This window comes from Patagioenas fasciata, chromosome 3, assembly GCF_037038585.1.
Source record: "Patagioenas fasciata isolate bPatFas1 chromosome 3, bPatFas1.hap1, whole genome shotgun sequence".
NCBI lineage: Eukaryota > Metazoa > Chordata > Aves > Columbiformes > Columbidae > Patagioenas > Patagioenas fasciata.
Genome location: NC_092522.1, coordinates 23,541,262 through 23,557,274, shown reverse-complemented (window position 1 = coordinate 23,557,274; position 16,013 = coordinate 23,541,262). Strand labels below are relative to the sequence as shown.

The following is a 16,013-nucleotide window of genomic DNA, read 5'->3' as shown; positions in this document are numbered from 1 at the left end:
GCCCCGCCACGCGGTACCTGCACCATGAGCGCCAGGCGCAGCGAGTCCTTGGCGATGCTCTCGCCGCACTTCTTGCAGGACGCGCGGCCGCTCTTGGCGTACTCCGCCCGGTACAGCTTCTCCGCCGGCTCCGCCATCGCCGCCGCCGCGGAGCCACCCCGTGCCGCGCGCCCGCCGCCCCGCACTTCCCCCCGCCCGCGGGACAGCTAGCCGAGCGCTGAGCGCCCAACCCCGCCTCAGCAAGCCAGCCGGATCCGCCGCTCGGGCATCGATTCGGAGTGCCTGCCGGCGCCTGGAACGTTCCGGTGCGCTGCGGTGTATCAATGGGGGGGTGGGGAGCGGCGGCGCGTCACGTGGCGCCGGGGTCGCGCTGCCCCCGGAGCGAGGACGGGGCTGGAGCCCCAGAGCTCTGTTGTGCGCGGTCCTGCGGCCGGGAGCAGCCGAGGCCGGCACCGAAGCAGGGCTGTCCCCTTCCCCAAAAGAGCCCTCCGGAGACGCGAACAAGACAGAAGGAAAGGAGCTGCAGAACGCTGACCGGCTCCTCCCGGTGCCGCTTCATCACCCGCCCCCTTGGTCTGAGATCTCCGGGCCCGGCCGTTGATCTCCCACAGACGGCCAGGAGCGGCTGGAGCCGAGGAAGGGGCCGTTTTAATTAACACCGAGCGAGGCCGCCCCTGGGCTCCGCCAGCGCTTCTCGGCCCGCGGCTTTGCGCGGCGTGCGGAGCCCCAGCTGGGGCCAACAAACATCACCCCGCTGCGGAAAGGCAGCGCCCAGCAGCCTACCCGGCACGCTGGGGAATACGCAGGCGAGTCTCCGGAGAGCCTGCCCGCAGGGACCACCCCGCTGGGAAGCGCCGGGGGGTGCAGAGAAACGGGGTGTTCTGTGTGCAGACGCATTGGTGCCGCTGCCTGAAGTAGCTGCTCCAGCCGGGGTAGAGCCCGCTGCAGAAAGCCTGTGTCCGCAGCTGTCCCGCACAAAAGTACGGTTTCACTACCAGCCAGGAGTTTCCTCCCATCCCTGAGGATAGCAGTATGTACGTGTGCTGAAGAAAGGGCGGAAAAAAAAAAAAGCAGCACTTTGATTATTTAAATCTTGGCTTTTTCGGTTTTATAGGAGGTAATATCCTCAAATAGCAGCAGATGGCATTGGTTCTGCAGCTTCACTGGAGTAAGGAAGAGGAGGGCACTAAAGTTATTGCAAACGCTTCATAAGACTTTGTCATGACTTTTATTGTGATTCTGGAGTTAGGGTTCAAGGAAGGCAGGATGTTCAGTCCCAGGTGAGCTTCAGATGCCTTGCAGGCATCAGTTGGAGTTGCACAACAGCATCTCAGCAAGCCTGTATGGCCTGAAATGTTAACGCACCTCTAATTTGCACTTTCCACCTCCCAGTTTGTCACACACTTGCTATGAAAGTACGGGGTATTTGCCTTCCAAGAGTTTACAGACTAGCAGTGTGCTGGGGACAAAAGGATGTACCCTGAACATATCCCTGCTGATTTGAGGAAGAAGGGTAAAAAAAATCTCTGTAAAGCACTAGATGGTGCTGCATCCACACCATCAGATGCAAATGCTCGATATGCAGAGTCTTCCACTGTTTCTAATTACTTCTTACAGAAGTTCTTGAACCGGATGTCAGTGGTTCAGAGGCAGATCAGCACATTTAGTCTCACACAAGAGAAAAATGAAAGGTCCAGGAGAGCTCACCTAGATGATCTGACCAGGAGCCAGAGGTGGTTCCCTCCCCACGCTTCCCAGCATTTCTGCCAGGGCTTTCCCCATTTTGAAGGTGACTGGCAATGAAGTGGGGAGTTGCATTCACCCATTTTAACAAACCTACTGCCAGCCTGCTCCATCAGGTTTTTTGAGAGAAAAGTGAATTACACACAAATAATGTTTGACTTGCAAGAGTTGTCCTGAGTCAAGTCAATGGACTGTTTAACTTGGATCGTGCCTCTCCCAGTGACCATCTGCCAGGAGCTGACATAAGAAAGGCCAAGCGAACAGTACTTGTTCTCCCAAATATTTCCCAGCCTCCTGAGATTTGTGGCTCAGGGATTTCCTGCCTGCCATCATCCTGGGGATAATTTTTCTTCCAAGAATATATCCAGTTCCTCTGAAAATACTCATTTGTTTATATGGTATTTATTTATAGGGCTTGAGCAAAAGAGAACTGGCTTATTGTTAGTGTTTCCTCCAGCTGGGGCCGTTTTCACTTCTAAGGAAAAGCAGCCCTATCTAACTACCAAAGTGCAGCTCCACAACCTGCAGCCTAGAGACCAGCTGGGGATCTGTACAATATCATGAAGTAGTCTATGAAACAATACACAGACATTCACCAGCATGCAAGCATGAAAACAACCAAAGAAAGTCACAGTAACAAGTCACTGTTTGAAGTTTAGCCTAATTTTCTGTTTGTTTGTGAATGCAAACCACTAAATCAATACTACACAAAATGGGGTTTAGTGGATTTTCTTTTTTAAAAGGGGTAGGTGGTTCTTCTGTATGAATGAGCCCAAACACACTGCTTGAAAGGATCAAGCTCAAAGCTCTGGGCATTTTACCTTTTTGACCCTACCTTGAGAATGCACGCAGGAGTTTGGATGGTTATAACCAGTGTAAGTCTTGCTTTGAAACAGGAATGTCTACACTAAGAATTACATTGTTATGGTTCTTTTTACTACGATGTAATTTCCTCTGTAGGCAAACTGCCGAATTGATTTGTGGTGTTAGAGTTGCCAAATCACGTTAATGCCTTTCATAAATCTGTTGATCTCAACAGATCTCAACCTGCCTTGCTCTGCGCCTCTGTTGCCCGAGTGTGACACATGGATCACAACATGTTCCTTCCCCTGTCCTGGGGCAGCGGGGATCCAATGAGTTAGTACTCACCTAGAGCCCTCGCTAACACAAACAGCACCGCAGACACACAAATTTTGTTACAAACCAGAGAATGCTCTGGTGGCAGCCATGAGAAGTGGTGTTTGCATGGCCAGTTTCCTGGGGGACCATCTCTTTAAGTAAATCTGGTATTTCAAGACCCCTGGTATTTGGCTTCTGGGTTTTACCAGAGGCTGCAGCAGGAGCAGGGACAGTAAAAGAGGAAAAAATGTTTATGATCCCATGCAGGCTGTCTACATCCCTTTCTAACAATACTCCCATCTCGGTGCACTGCTTTCTTTTAGGATCGTGCTGCATGACAACTGCTGCATGGACATGTAAGACTAATGACTTGGTTTTTTTCTCTCTGTTACCAGAGCAGAAATCATGAGTAACAGCACCAAAATCCTTAGAGATAAGTTTTATTTATCACCAAATACTGATGTTGAGATGCCAAACTGGCTGCTAGTGCTTACAATGCGGTGCTTGCCAGGAAAAACCAATATGACACATGCAACCATGGGCTCCCATAGCTGCACTGCTGACAGAAGCATAGGTGAGGAAGGGGAACTGGTCAAAGGATCTGATTTGCAGGCTTCATCATAAATGTCAGGGTATTTGGTATTTTTCTTCAAGCCTCTGTTTCTGGACTCATGATTATATAGGATGGCAAAGAAGAAAAGAACAACCCAAGAAAGTCCAGCTCTGACAGTTTTGCATATCTCATGATGTGAAACTCAATGCCAAGCGTTCCAGTGCCTGGCTTGTGACTTCAGGGCACCACAGAGAATTGTCTTTTTCTTTCTGGGCCATTTTGCATTGGATTCTTCTGAGAGCCAGTGGGAAGCAGGTCAAACTCCCAGTACCAGGAAGCCGTAGGATATCTCTTCAGTGTCACAGGGCCAAATGCTTCCTCTCACATTGTGCTGACAGTACCCTGAGCACTAAATCTTCCAGACTGCCTAGCTTTGGGTTCAATTTCTGACACATGCTTGAGATGCCTTCCTACAAGATTTCCACCCTGCTAAGCATCTCATAAAGGGTGAGAAAATGTTGGACATATATAGGGAACATTATTGCTTATAGCCTGTAGGGGAGTCAGAACCATTCTTGCTCAAGTCTGAATTTGCTGCTGGGGGAAAGTTTATATTATCTGCTCTTTGATATTGGACAGCTGCAGAGTTTTGTAACAAAAACCTGTACAGTGCTAGGTTATCCTGTCTGTATTGATGATCCACTGCGTTCGTGCTGCTGCACATGATCAGGATGGCTGGTATGACCCTGTTTACATTTTAGGCGATAGGCTACAGGCAACAACTGCTATGGCTCAGCTGTGCCTTCCTTGCTTATGCAAATGATCCTCCCATTGACATTGGTGGGACTACTCCAATGGGAAAAGGGTGCAAAATCACACCCCCGACATCTAATGGAGAACCATACTGTCACTTCTTTCCACTGAATAAATCAGAGTGCTTTTCATCCTGTGTGGGAGTTCTAAAAAATGTTTTGAATAGCTTAATAACCTGCCATGGCTCATCTCTCCTGGATGATAATTAACAAATGCAATCTCTTAAGCTGAATCTAAATTCAGTCTTCACACAGGGCAGAGGTGAGTTTTGGTGCCCAGAGATGACTTTTTTCTCAGCCCTCCTCAGCCATTTTGCATTACAGACCAGCACAGAGCTCTCTGGGAAGCAGCTCTGCTGGTTCCTCCATTCTTTAGAAAACTTCCTTAAACAAACCTGTTTTTTCAGCTTTTGAGATGCCTGAGAAAATAGATGTGGGAAGAGGCAAGGAAGGAAGGGGTGATAGAGGAGAAGCAGCACTTCGGACTGCCTGGGAGCTTAACTGAGCAGCTTTCCCTCAGTAAATTCAGTGGTAACCTAACAGCGGTGTGACTTACACATCCTGAGTCTGGGGAGGATCACAGTCTGAAGTCAGTGGCAGAGAGCTAGGTGCAGCCACAGCACTTGCCATTGTTAATATCTGGGTGCTTGCCAGGCCCTGAGGTTATTCACTCCGATATTATCCCCTTGTAGGAAGGACTGTGCCATTATCCCTGTTTTACAGTCCCCCTGTGGCAACTGAGACGCAAATGACTATTTGATGAAATGAGAGAGTGGGAAATTAAAAAAAGGGTAAAAGGAAATTCATTCTCATGGCAGGTTAATTAAACCAGAGAGTCTACAGCCAAAGGCAGATGTTGTGGCAAACTAATGCTGGAAAGAAAGTACTTAGAGTTCTCCTAACTGCAAATGTTAAAAAGAGACATAAAACATAGAGCTTTGGAAATGAAGCCCGACCTCATTAATGACCTTCATGAGGAGACACAACAAGGGGAAGAGCTGATCCTCAGTCTCACTGTGAGGCTTTCCTTTGAAACACTCAGTCCAGTGAGCTGGAGATGGATGAGCACTCCCAAATGGGCAGCTGTGGTCCGTTCTTGATTTCGGCTGCCTACCAACAAGAGTCCGAAATCACATCTACGCAAAAAGCAGATCACAGGTCTCCCAAATCTGGGGCTAATCCCACAGCCATTTGGCCACCCTTCAGCAGAGTTAATGAAAAATTATGGCAAAGTACCTCGTGGACTACCTTGCTACTTTTTTTGTGTGGATGCTGCCTAGAAACTTGTTTCCCCACCCGAGGTCCCAAGCACCATATTTCCCATATTTCCCCCGTATGGTGCAGTATGGCTGTTAAGCATCCTGCCTGTGTGGATGCCACTCATAAAAACCTTTGCTGCCAAAGGAATGAAGCATCAGCTGCAACACTGGAAATGTTCAAGAGCAGGAACCAACAGAAGGAGTTGAAAAGTTCATGCTCTGAGATCTGTATGAGCCAGTCCCAGGCTATAGCATTACGGAGAAGGGTTTTAGTTAGGGCTGGCAGTTTCCCCAGCCAAAACTTTAATCTCAAATACATCTTGTCTCCAGGTAGGCTCGAAACCAAGCTTACTCCTGACTAGACCACCATGCTATTCTGGACCCACAGTAGATGACCACACCTCTGGGGTGGCAGATACCTGTCCTATCTGTGACAACAGCCTGGGTATCTTCTGTCCCAGCACAGCTGCCAATATATATGCGCAGCACAAGAGAACAACTAGAGAGTCTGGATATGGCTCCTAGTTTGGGTTCCTGAATAAAGAAAAGCAAGAAAGAAGAGCCAGAGGGCTAAAAGGGACAGCGTAGTTAATGACACTCTTCAGTAGCATTGTGCTAATGGGCTACAGAAGAAAATGACATTTCTACTGTCTTGTGCATCTGTTGTGTTAGATTCAGGCTGCACAGATCTATAGGCTCCTCCCACAGATAACACCTGTCTCTGAAACAAATACATCTCTGAAATGGTGATTTCTTACAGCATCTTAAATTCTGTTAAAAAGCAGTGAAACTGCACATGGAATCGAAACATGTCAAGTTACTTACCTAGTCCCTACAGTTTATCCAAAATCTAAATCCCGTCTGATTTTGATGGGCACAAACAGTTGAGACCTTTCTTTCCTAGGCCAGCTGAAGACAGACTTTGTTTTGCTTGCACCTATACTGGCTCTCTCATGCAAAGGACAGGCGTACTTTTGTGCAGATGATCTGCAGTTCTTCCCAGGTGAGCAGCAGGATGTTTTTTCAGGTCTTTGATGTGACTAATTCCAGTAATTCATTAGGTGCAACAAGTGAGTGGTGACAGTGGAGGCTACACTACCCCATAATTCATCTCCCTTGGCTCCTGATGAAGAGGTTTCCTGTTACACTGGACAGAACTCTGCTTATCGCTCTCCTTACAGGCTCTCTCATTCTCATCTGCCCTCAGACACAAACCTGTCCAGTGCTAGAAACTTTGTACACTCTTTTTTTCCTCAGTTGCCAAAAAAAAAGCAAGATGCTTCCTGTCTACAGGACCCTGGATTTAGCTAAGAGCTCAGCATCGCTTATACTCTTTTAGAAGAGCTAGATATTTCTGCCTGGGTCATAACTTGGTAAAAGGCCAGTCTAGCTCCTCTGTAATCAGCTGGTTTCAGAAAACTGTGAACTGCTTGTATAAAATCTCACAACAAAGAGCACTGGCCATTTATCTAGTCAAGTTTGCTTTCTGAAGTATTTCTCAGCTCTAACTATTATAATGACACAAGTTCATGTCAATAAATATCTCCAAGTATGGATTTTTATCTTGACAGTCTTCCTTTAAATTGTATATTCCTGGTATGGAATCTTAGCCTGGCTTTGTGACTAATAACTGTTAGGAGATTGCTTAAAGCCTAATTGGTTTCTTTGTCTTAATAAAAATGAGCTTTTGTAGGGGCCTCTGATATATTCAGAAATCTGAAACGCATTCAGCCACTAATTTAGGTGCCTTGCATTTATTCAGGCTTCTAATTCTAGAGATCTGATTTACACAATTTACTCTGTAGTGATCACACAGAGAAGGAAGGCTGGAAGCAGAAGCCAGGAGTCCTGATCCCTGCTCTCCTGATCTCTGAGAACACCAACACTGAGCACCCGTGCTTCCGTGTAATTAGAACAGACCAGGTACAATCGGATTAACTTTGCACCATGTTTGTAGACAAACTGCACATTAAACAAACCAGAGAGCTGCAGTATGCAGGACAATGGTAATGTATGGTGCAAAGAAAGCAGTGGTGAAAGTGACTGCTTGATAAATACATCAATCCAGCCAAAGGCAACACATTTCAGAAGGAAATGCTAGTTTTCAGTAAAGCTGCAGCAATTTCTCCAGCTACTAAGTGAACTTTACAGAGGATCAGCAGCCCTGGAAACTTAATTCCTCTCTTCACCCAGAGAAAAACGGCATGAGGGCAGTACAAGGCCAGTTTTGCCACTAATACACCTTATTGCTGGGCACACTGACCCCTTGGTGGGGGCAGAAGAGGAACCCATCCACCTCTTTGCTGAGGCTGTGGGCAGCCAGAGCTGGCTGTGCCGTTGGTGCTGCCAAGAGGACACATCCCTTCTGTGAAGGACCAGGTGCCCGCTTTGTGAGGCTTAGCACACGTTCAGCTGCTGGCAGCTCATTTTGGATACAATCAACATTTAGTTACCTGCGGGGAACTTACACGGCCCCGACTTCCCACAACACGCCTGGCTGCAGTCCAGTGCTATGGAGGGTGATGCAGAGGACAAGCAGCTCTTTCCTGCTGCGATGCACTGGCAGTGGCTGCTGCTGCTGCAGAGAAACCAGCTTTGGCATTTCTCAAACGGGAAGGCTCCAGCTTTGCTCACCAGGTCTTGATTACGGGTATCCCTTATAAGCCTTATCCCTGCTGTTGCTCTGTCTGAATAAGGGAGTTATCCCCACGTGCCCCAGAGCCAGCTTTGGCAGAGGCTTTGTTGCTATTCTCAGCCTCCTTGGGTCATGTCCCCTCTGCTGTGTCAGCCCGATCCCGTGGTCTACAGTTACACTTCACAAATTGCTTTTGGAAAGTGTGGTCCTCCTTTACAGTCTCTCTTTAGCAGAATCAGCTAGTCGCAGGACTGGTGCTTAGGTGGTAATCATCCATTTCATTAAAGGACCAAGAAATCAATGACCTCTGAGAGAGATCCTGGAGTCCTATGGTCTTCCTCTTCCCAGGGTTGCATGCGTAGTTACTGATTTGTTGTTGTGTGCATGCTTATCTCAGTGGCTGCTCATTAAATGAGACCCATTATCATTACTGCTGATGGGAAGAAATGCTCAGACCCCCCACTGAACCAGGAGACTCTAGGAGTGAACGGGCTATGATACATTTCATTATCTCCTTCTCTAACATCAAGAATTCAGTGACCAAAACCAGCAGGGAACACGTAGCAAGAAACTTGCATTTCTTAGCCAAGGGAAAGCATATGGAAATAAATTATCTAGGGCATGAAACATTAATGGTTTTCCCAAAGGAAAATACTGTTTAGTTTAGCCGTTCTGCAACTACTCTTAATTAGTTATCATGCGTCATATTTCTATTCACATCCACAGGAATCAAAATAGGCCAATACATGGCAGTAGATACTTCTCAGGACAAAGTAAAACAACCAAAACATATAGCAGTGCTTTGGTTTACACCAGCTTTCATATGGTGCAGCTTTTATACTGCACCTCTATTTGGGCCACCTCACACCTCAGAGGTCAGAGCATCCTGGGCAGGGAGGACCCTGGTGTGAAGCAGCCTCACATGGTCACTCCTACCTGCACAACCTGGAGAAGCAAATGGAGCCCAGAGCGGCCGCGAGGGAGTTTGGTGTTGACTGTGCTGGTCACAGTCAGTCCACAGCATCTGGCACAGGGGGACAGAGAAGTTCTGCAAGAGCAGGTGATGGTGATGCTGTGGTGAAGCAACCAATGCCATTTCTATATATCAGCAGTTCTCCTGGCCATGCTGCTGCTGCTGGGGTGTCGTTACTGAAACTGAGTGATGAACTGTAGCCCTGCTGCTGAAACAGGCACTGAATTTTTCTCCGGTGGCTGTGTGGTTAGTGGCATGTATTTTTTTTTATCTCCTATAAGGAAAATCATAGAATCGTAGAATCATTTCAGTTGGAGGAGACCCTCAGGATCACTGAGTCCAAACATAACCTAACTTGAGCACTAAACCATGTCCCTAAGAACCTGGTCTATGCACCTTTTAAACACCTCCAGGGATGGTGACTCAACCACTTCCCTGGGCAGCCTGTTCCAGTGCCTGACAACCCCTTCCATGAAGAATTTTTTCTTAATATCCAGTCTAAACCTCCCCATGCACAACTTGAGGCCATTTCCTCGTGTCCTATCACTTGTTACTTGGGAGAAGAGCCCAATCCCCTCCATGCTACAACCTCCTTTCAGGCAGTTGCAGACAGCGATAAGGTCTCCCCTCAGCCTCCTTTTCTCCAGGCTGAACGGCCCCAGTTCCCTCAGCTGCTCCTCATCACACTTGTGCTCCAGACCCCTCACCAGCTTTGTTGCCCTTCTCTGAACTCTCTCCAGCACCTCAATGTCTTTCCTGTAGTGAGGGGCCCAAAACTGGACACAGGATTCAAAGTGGGGCCTCACCAGCACTGAGTAGCTTTAGACTGCCGTATCCTCTAGTTTTCAAATGGAACTGATTTTTTTTTTTTTTTTTTTTAAGTAAGGAGCTGGCAAAGCTTGATGCCCTCCCTAGTCCTGCTTCAGCAATGTTTCTGAACTCATTTGCATGGGTTTTATCTGCCTGTCTAGAGTTAAACATACACTTAACAGGTCTTGTTGGATTCCTAGGCCAGATGCCCAACACATATTTTCTTCGTAACTTTGTATTGCACAGTTTTCTGTTGAGGTGCACCAAAAAGCGTGAGCTTCAACAGAAGAGACTTGTGTAGCTCCTCACATACTTGGGAGTACAGTTCCCTAGAGACCTCTCACTTACAGTTCTTTAAGGTTTACTGTTTCACAGATGCTACTCTCATGATCCCACATTGCTGCCGTTGCCATCAGCTGATCAATGCACTGAGCCAAGTTCAGATCTGACCTCAAAGTCTGAACACATTGATGGAATTGCAGCCTTTTACTCTGTCTTTGGCTTTGACTCGGTACACCAACCAGTTTTAAGGGGATTTGCATTCCTGAGGTAATCAGCACTTAACATCACATATTAAATCCACCTGGAAGGACAAAGGGCCATCTCAGATGTGACCACCACAAAGTGTTGGGGCACTCACAGGCTTTTTCAAAAGAAAGTTGGACAATTTATTTGGAAACTTTTTTGGAGAGGAGTTTCCCTTTGGCTTTTCTTAGTGACAGATCTGGTCTGAATTCTTTGATCTGTGCAAGGCTCTGAGTAATGTTTGACTCTCAGATCAAACATGGGTTTCATACACTTTGGTTCCTCACTTAAAGGTTACCTGAATCAGTAGCTCAGACTAATTCCCCTGGAGTTGTAATATCTGAAGTCTCAGTCTTGATATGCATTCTGCAGCTCTACCCAAATTCTGTTAGTTGGGAGCACTTAGAGAAGACAGAGCCAGACCTTTCAGACAGACATACACCAGAGGATGGAAGGCAATAGAGACAATTTGGAACACAAGAGATTATGACTCTGACAGCAGGAAAAAATGACTATAGTGAATGTAGTGGAGCAATGGAACAGGTGCCCAGATAGGCTGCGGGATCTCCATCCTTGGGGACATTCAAAACTCAGCTGGATGAGGCCCTGAGCAATCTGCTCTTGCTGGACTTGATTCAAGCAGAGACCAGCAGTGATCCCTTTCCATCCACCCCAGTCCATGACTCTGGTATCAAACCTGCTAGCAGCACATGGAACAAAAAGTAGCAATTTCCACATTTTCTTTAGAGGAGCAGTAATTCTTGTGTTCCTGATGAAGGACCAATGGGGTCCTTGACATGTCACAAATAATAAAGTGTCATAAACTACACACAAGTATAGGGATCAAATCCTGCCAGTAGCTGAGTGCGTGCATTGAGTTTAATGGAATTTGAAGCTGTTCATCATTTTGTAAGACCAGTTTTTAAGAAAAGAAACCAGTATGAGGTCCTTTTCACACTAAACTACATGGCAAAATGTCCGGCAAGTTCAGTGCGTGCAAGCACGGGTGCCTCAGTTTTCAAGCTCAGAGCACACATTGTAATGAAGTCTGATAAAAATTTGTGCAAAGTGCTTCACCCCATCCTTCGTTATAACTAAAACAGAAAGCACACCCAGGAAGGTAACATCATGGCTGCTTTCTGAAGGGAGGCTGAAGCCACAACCACTTCGCTTCAGTTCCCTGCGTGGTGGCCTCAGCTGTTCTGGATGGCTTTCTGACTTCCTGTGCCTTTGTCAGCAAAACCTGTTTCACACATGGTTTCAAATTCCACTCAAGCTTTTCTTCTTCATGGAGGAAACACACAAACACCAGCTTGTCTCTTTTCAATCAAGGAACATGCAGTGGCAGAGGATGAAGCATCAGATACTTTACTCTTGATTGAGACTAATTAGAGTTTCCTCTAAAGACGATTAGAAAAAAAATATCCACTGGGTATTCAAAACAGAAGTTGCCTGAACTCACAACCAGAGCAGTGTTGCCTGAAAGAACTGAACTGCCTAATACAACTCCAGAGGTTTTCAAATGCTTGTTTGGAGATGTCATTGATGGGTGAGGAAGAAAGCCCATTGAAGGCAGCTTCTTTAGCTTGCTTTACAAGCAGCAGAAGTCTCTGCTTTTAAGAAGCTACAAAAAATCCCCACACTTGGAGAAAGTATGTTTCTGCGCTTCTGAACTCTTCTGACTTTTGCAGTAGGAATACCAACCATATGAGGCTCAGGAATTCCTGCTATGGCTGTAGTCAGGAATTTAACCGTCTTTCTGAGCAGGGGAGGCTCCAGGACTGGGGCTTGGTGGTGTCTCCAAGAGGCTTTGAGTCAGAAGGCAGTAGGGGATGAAGTCCTTCCCTTCCTTGAGGGCTGTGTTGCCTCAGTCCTTAACTCCAGGCACAGCAGTGCTCTGGCTACTTGGGACAGGCACAGTCCTGCTCTATAGACTCATGAGCTGGGAGTTGTCCCTTGTCAGACAGCCTCAAAAAACACAGGGTCACCCCACTCTGCTTGCAGTTGGCAGCGCAGAGAAGTGATCCTGGGCCCTTGCCTGGTTCCTGCCTTTTCTGGGCTCCAATTTCTGCACCTGCTCTGCAAGGAGATAAACCAAGGTGCTCCTCACGGGGAGCCCCTGCATCCTGCTGGCTGGATCAAGTTCACAAGGTAGATGCTGCACTGGAAGTATCTTGTAATACACAATCTTACGGCACAGGACACTGAGGCTCTGTGTGACACCCACTGGGGCAAACAAAGCAGCCGAAGGAATGAACCTCTTGGTGTCTGCTTGTTCAAAGTAGCTATTGGCGCACATGTATTGGCCTCCTGGGCATTCAGAGTGTGGGCAGAGATCTTGGAGCTTGCTGTGCGTTGCTTGCTGTGAGGCTCAGCAGCCGGCCATCCCCTGGGCCCTGTGCAAGCGCAGCAGATGCATTGCCAAGGAAAGGTTCTGGCAGGGCATTTCTCTCTGGTTCCTCACAGCTGACCAGTCTCACTTTTCTACTGGGTGTGGATAAATGGCTCTCTCCTGTTTCTACCTCTGGGATAGGTTAGAGCTTGGATCTTTGTTTTCATCCTTTCTCACCCAAAGTTTGGCTTCACCAATACCCCCACTTCAAGTCACAGTGGCTCTTGCACAGTTACAAGCCTTTACCCCCTCTGCACTTCAGCATACCTTAACTGTAAAGCCTGTCTACATATGCAAAGTGAAGAAGATGCACACATAAGTTTCATAACAAGTCACGGCCCTGGGAGAAGCTGCTGTTTTGCACACACTGCTGCACTAGATCAACCAAACAATTTTTGAAGGTCTGATTTTCTGGGCAGCAGCAGAGGTTTGACTGGAAAAAATAAGTGCCAGTGCTGTGCCTGTGGCTGAAAAAGAGGTGGCTGCCAGGCTTGAAGGATGCTGGTGGTCAGCCCTCAGCCCCCAGGACTCTGCTCGCTGTCTGTGGGATGGGAGGGCAGCTGGTGCCTGAGCTCTTCCCCCAGCAGCAGGACACCAGGTACATGCAAACATTTATTTGCATCCAAGTGGAGTGTGGAGCCCACTTCAGCTCAGCAAGTGGCTTTGCTTTGTGAGCCTCACCCCCATCTGTGACATGCTACCTACCCATGGATGTTGTGCTCTGCATTTTCTCTATTTGCACATAACAAGTGTAATCAAAACATCACTTCTGGCACCAAAACAAGAGATTCTACTTTTGCATCTAGTCAGTTTTGTCCAGGAAAACTCTGTTCTAATATAGCGTTAGATGCAATGCTTTTTGGGTTAAGAAATTGTTACCTTTGACTTTTAGAAATACATGTTTTAGCATTGGCAGTATGAAATAATGAAAGTATAAGATGCTACAGAAAAAATATCAGCAGGTAAGTAAGAGGACTAGGAGGAGGATAAAAAGGAACAGAATAGGAACACAGAGAAAAGAGAGAGAAGGATGAAGGACAACCTAAGATCCAGAGTTGGGCTGCAAAGTGGCTCTTTCCCCAGGTCTTGGAGACAAATCTGAGTTTGGGGCGCAGGCTCTAGTACCTCCTCAAACTCTAAGATTTCCTCAAGCTCTGCGATCTACATTTATGGCTGGTGACTAGTTTTACAGTAGGCCAAAAAAACCCTCTACATCTGAATGTAGCTTGATTGTGGAGAAATGTGCCTGTTAGCACAGACAGAAAGCTTGTGGCCTGGACACAATTCTTTTCATGTACTCCAAGAGGTATTTTTTTTGGTGGGATGAAGCTAAATTCCATTGCTTAATGGTAAAGTTCACATGGATTTGTGCTGAACAGATGGAAGAGGTATTGCATAAGGACCAGTTCCTGTGTTCTTTCATTACTTACTGCCTATTTGCCTTTTTCTCAGACTCTTGGAAACACCAGCTTTCTATCAAAAGGAAATGTCACTGCTTTAGCTAATACACTTTTTTCTTTCATTTTCAAAAGGCTCTAATTGATTTTTTTTCAGTTGAGTACAGCTCTAAAAAGGAATATTTAATGTCAGGCATTAAAGTTTCCACATTGGTTTGCAGAGGAAATCTCGACTTAAAGAGATGCTTGTCAAGAAAAAGAAAAGGCAAACCAGGCCTCCATTCCCTGCCATACCTAAGAAAGGATTTGTCTCAGTGTATCTCTGCTACTCGATTGCATAAGTGATTTTATGTCTGAAGGGAACTTTTTCCACCCAGTCCTTCCTGAGGGGTTCTGAGTGGCGGCAGAGCCACCTCCAGCACCCATTGCCTCCAGCACCTGCACACTCCATTCAGAGAAACACTGAATCTGGCAGACCTGTGACTCACACTCCTGTCCAGAAGTCAGGGAAACCTACCTATTGCATGCAACCAATGTTTTACATTTTTCCCCAGATGAATAATTCCCCAGCTTTACAGAGGAAGCAAGAGGCATTAAAATTGCTCTGCAAAACTGCGTGCCAGGCCCTCTGAAGCAAATGGAGGACATATAACAAATCTGTTGAACACTTGTTTAATTCCACATCTCTGCTTAAACTCCTTGACTGCAGGCTTAAAGCGTCAGCATATGTTTTGTGCAATACCAATTCAAATATTTTCAGAATTGGGGCCATCTGAGGCACTTTTTGTATTACATGACAGTCGATGCAATAGCTAGGTCACAGCCACCTCCTGACACCCCAGGGCAGCCTGATGGCTGATGCCATGCCTGTTTAAGGAACCAGTGTTAATTTCAGTGAAATGCCATGTTTTATATGACACACGGAGCTCTGAGGGTTGACCAAGCATTTGCAAACAGCCACCCTGGCCCTGCTCTCTGCCTTCACCTTCACAGCAGCCGATACTCTCCCAGACCCCCAAACAGGCGGAGACCAACCCATGGAACAGCCCATGGCAGGCTCTGCTGCTGCTGCAGACAGACAGACACTTGTGCCTTCTGGAAAGGCCAATGAAATAATAGCCTGACTTGCAAAATGCCAGATACTTATCAGCCCCTTCCTTTGTCTTAGGAGAAAGCCTTCAATGCTGCAAGTGGAATGCTGGCTGTGGCTGCCACTGTAATCCTCGTACTGCAGCATCAAGCCTTATGTCCAAGTTTGCTGTGTTAATCTGAGACTAGAGCCAGTCCTGTGCTTCCCTGGGAACTCCCCTCAAGTGTATTTTTGTGAATCCTTGGAATATTAATTGGTTACTATTAACAACACTTTAAGGGAAGGCACAGACTGCCACGTGTCAGGAAACTCAAATGGATTTTATTGAGAACTACATTCAACAGGAAGAGTTTGCCAGATGGGAACAGATCACACTCACCTACTGAGTATCTGGTCCACCTTTGAGACTGTGAGCTGAAAGAAGCTATAGGAATGCAAAGCACTACAATGAACTAGGCAAGACAGGTGAATAGTCAAGTTCTTCTCAGAATGGTGGCAAACAAATGCTAAGAGGATGCCTCAAGGTTATATCCCTTCCTGACCCTGCCTCAGGAACAGTTTGTAGTGTGAAGATTTCCATCTATGTTAGAAATGGTAAGCACTGCTTTTATCCAGAGGGATATCTGATCCTTTCTGTTAATCTACTAAACCATTTTCTGCCTGTGCAAATCATGAAAGGAACATTTGAATACAGCTAATTGCTAA

The 16,013-nt window shown here is 46.8% G+C and overlaps 1 protein-coding gene across 1 annotated transcript in view; it reads right to left on the bottom strand.

Annotated features, from left to right (window-relative positions):
- The window catches only part of PARP1 (poly(ADP-ribose) polymerase 1), a 35,836-nt gene extending 35,640 nt beyond the window's left edge, over positions 1–196 (bottom strand). The window contains exon 1 of the mRNA XM_065834501.2: positions 18–196. Within this exon, the coding sequence (XP_065690573.1) occupies positions 18–137 (120 nt within the window). The 5' untranslated portion in view covers positions 138–196. The remainder of the gene's footprint in view (positions 1–17) is intronic.
- Positions 197–16,013: the final 15,817 nt, after the last annotated feature.